The sequence below is a fragment of the Hibiscus syriacus genome, unplaced genomic scaffold, assembly GCF_006381635.1.
Source record: "Hibiscus syriacus cultivar Baekdansim isolate YM2019G1 unplaced genomic scaffold, ASM638163v2 tig00110722_pilon, whole genome shotgun sequence".
Taxonomy (NCBI): domain Eukaryota; kingdom Viridiplantae; phylum Streptophyta; class Magnoliopsida; order Malvales; family Malvaceae; genus Hibiscus; species Hibiscus syriacus.
The window spans coordinates 248,404-250,494 of NW_024062840.1; the positions used below are offsets into that span (position 1 = coordinate 248,404).

A 2,091-nucleotide genomic window follows, 5' to 3' on the forward strand; every position below is an offset into this window, starting at 1 on the left:
TTTACATTGCATAGAACTCATCATGTTGATTTGACGAATTTAAATAAAAAATACTTTTTTATTTAAACTTTTTACCTCGTTATAATTTTTAATAAAAAAATATATTTTATATTTCAGCTCCACTACAGCGTTTACCGTATTCTCCAAAATAAAAACCGGGATACACTAATGGGCAAAAAAAACCCTCAAACAAGTGCCTCGGGCATGGTATCAAGCCCTTGGTCCATTTATGCTGATCTATGGTTTCAAGGCTTCTCAAATGATCACTCTCTTCATATACCAGAAAGACTAATCTGCTGTTATTTCGTTATTACAAATAATAATTCCTCCTTTTATCTAAAGCTCACTTCTCCCAACAAAAGCAGAGTACAGGGCAGTTGCTTCTACGAAAGCAGAATTGCAATGGGTGGTTAAATCATTACAGTGTGAGCTTGGCTATCTTGGAACAAAGTCATAAAAAAAAGTATTTTTGCAAATTGAAGAAATTGCTTCATTAATGATAATATAGAAAATCAGTGATAATTAAAGTTTAAAAGAAAGGGTAGTAAACTTGTCTAATTATTTTTGGCTGCTCAATCTGTAATTGGTATAAGTTTGTACGTTCTTGAAAACATCTTTAAGCTTTGTTACGACAACATTAAACGTCCTTAATTGAATTTGAAATTCTTAGAATAAATATAAAGTTATACAAATATTAAATAACAACAACAGAATTAATAATAATCGATGATAATAATAATAAATAATGAATCTATTTTAATATAAAATCAAAAGGATAATTAAATCCCATATGAAAATAGTCGTCTACACTTTAATCCTACAATAATCGAAATATGAAGATTGTAGATCTTAATTTACGGTGATCGAACAATAAATTTGCCAAATTTGGTATTAGATAAACACAAATTCTTGTTATTGTAACATAATCTTTTATAATATTTGTAGAAAGAGAAAATTGAGGATGAAAAAGATTTCAACTTTGGAATATGATAATCAACTGCTAAATTTGAGCAACTTAAGCCAAGCGTGTGATTTTATTGGTTGTGGTTTGTGTGGACTGTGTCCCTCTAATTACAAGATGGAGCAAGAGGGTCCATAGTTTTCGACATATCCATACGACGGCACCGCCTGATAATAATACGGTATATAGTTCGGCGGTTGTTCCGACTTTGTCTCGTCCTTCTCTTCCTTTTTGTCCCCGCTGGCATCAGCGACGCTGACCAGCTCGGCATGCCCCACTCTCTTCCTCAGCAGACTTGTTAGCTTAACTGCATCGACTCCGTCCCCAGTTACCTCTATTTGGCTCTTATCATCCCCCTTCAACGCAGCTGACTCCACCCCTTTCAAAACAATCCCCAACAATTACATAAATCCCCATTTTTTCTTTTATTTTTATAAGAATGAATGAAAAATCAAAGGTGGTTTTTCAGTACCTGAGAGACCAACTGCAATTTTCAACGCCTTGGAGCGGGATTTATCGCCGTTCATACTTACTTTCACTACCATCTTTTTCTGTAAAAAGAAACAAAAAGATGAATCAAATCAAATTCAACTCCTTTTTCGCAAGTACATTAAACTATATGATTAGTTTTCATACCTTCATGATGGAGTTTATCTGATAAAAACAATTAGACAATAGAGATATGATAAGGGAAAACACAAAAGATGTTTTGTTTCGAACATGGCAGCCAAGCTTTGTTGGTGTTTGTATTTATAGAGGGTGTCAAGGCTATAGAGAATTTGCTGTCTCCTTTCATTGCAAGTTCCAGGAACCGTTGATCTTTGTCGGAACGGAAGACCCTGCCAACTTCCAACTTTTACTTCGTCAGCTCAACTAGGTCACTTCGATTTCCTTAGTAAGGTGACCCTACAGATTTTGCTTTGACAATTATTTTAAAGAGAGTATTATATTTTTATGAAACACTTGAATTTATTTTTATCAATTTTTGTTACCATTTGAGTTCTCAAGTTAATATTATTGTATTTAAAGCTGATCGAAACAATAAGGTCATTAGATAATTTATCCCATTTTATTCAAGGGTGAATTATAAATTCTATCAGTCAATTTTAATTATATTCATATTTTGATCA

At 32.9% G+C, this 2,091-nt stretch overlaps 1 protein-coding gene across 1 annotated transcript; it reads right to left on the bottom strand.

The window, feature by feature from the left end:
- Window positions 1-959: 959 nt before the first annotated feature.
- On the bottom strand, window positions 960-1,700 carry LOC120139088 (heavy metal-associated isoprenylated plant protein 16-like). Its single transcript, XM_039154427.1, has 3 exons — window positions 1,598-1,700; window positions 1,434-1,512; window positions 960-1,340 (listed from the first exon to the last, which is right to left on the bottom strand). Exons 1-3 carry the CDS (start codon window positions 1,601-1,603, stop codon window positions 1,072-1,074), a joined length of 354 nt encoding a protein of 117 aa, XP_039010358.1. The 5' UTR covers window positions 1,604-1,700; the 3' UTR covers window positions 960-1,071.
- Window positions 1,701-2,091: the final 391 nt, after the last annotated feature.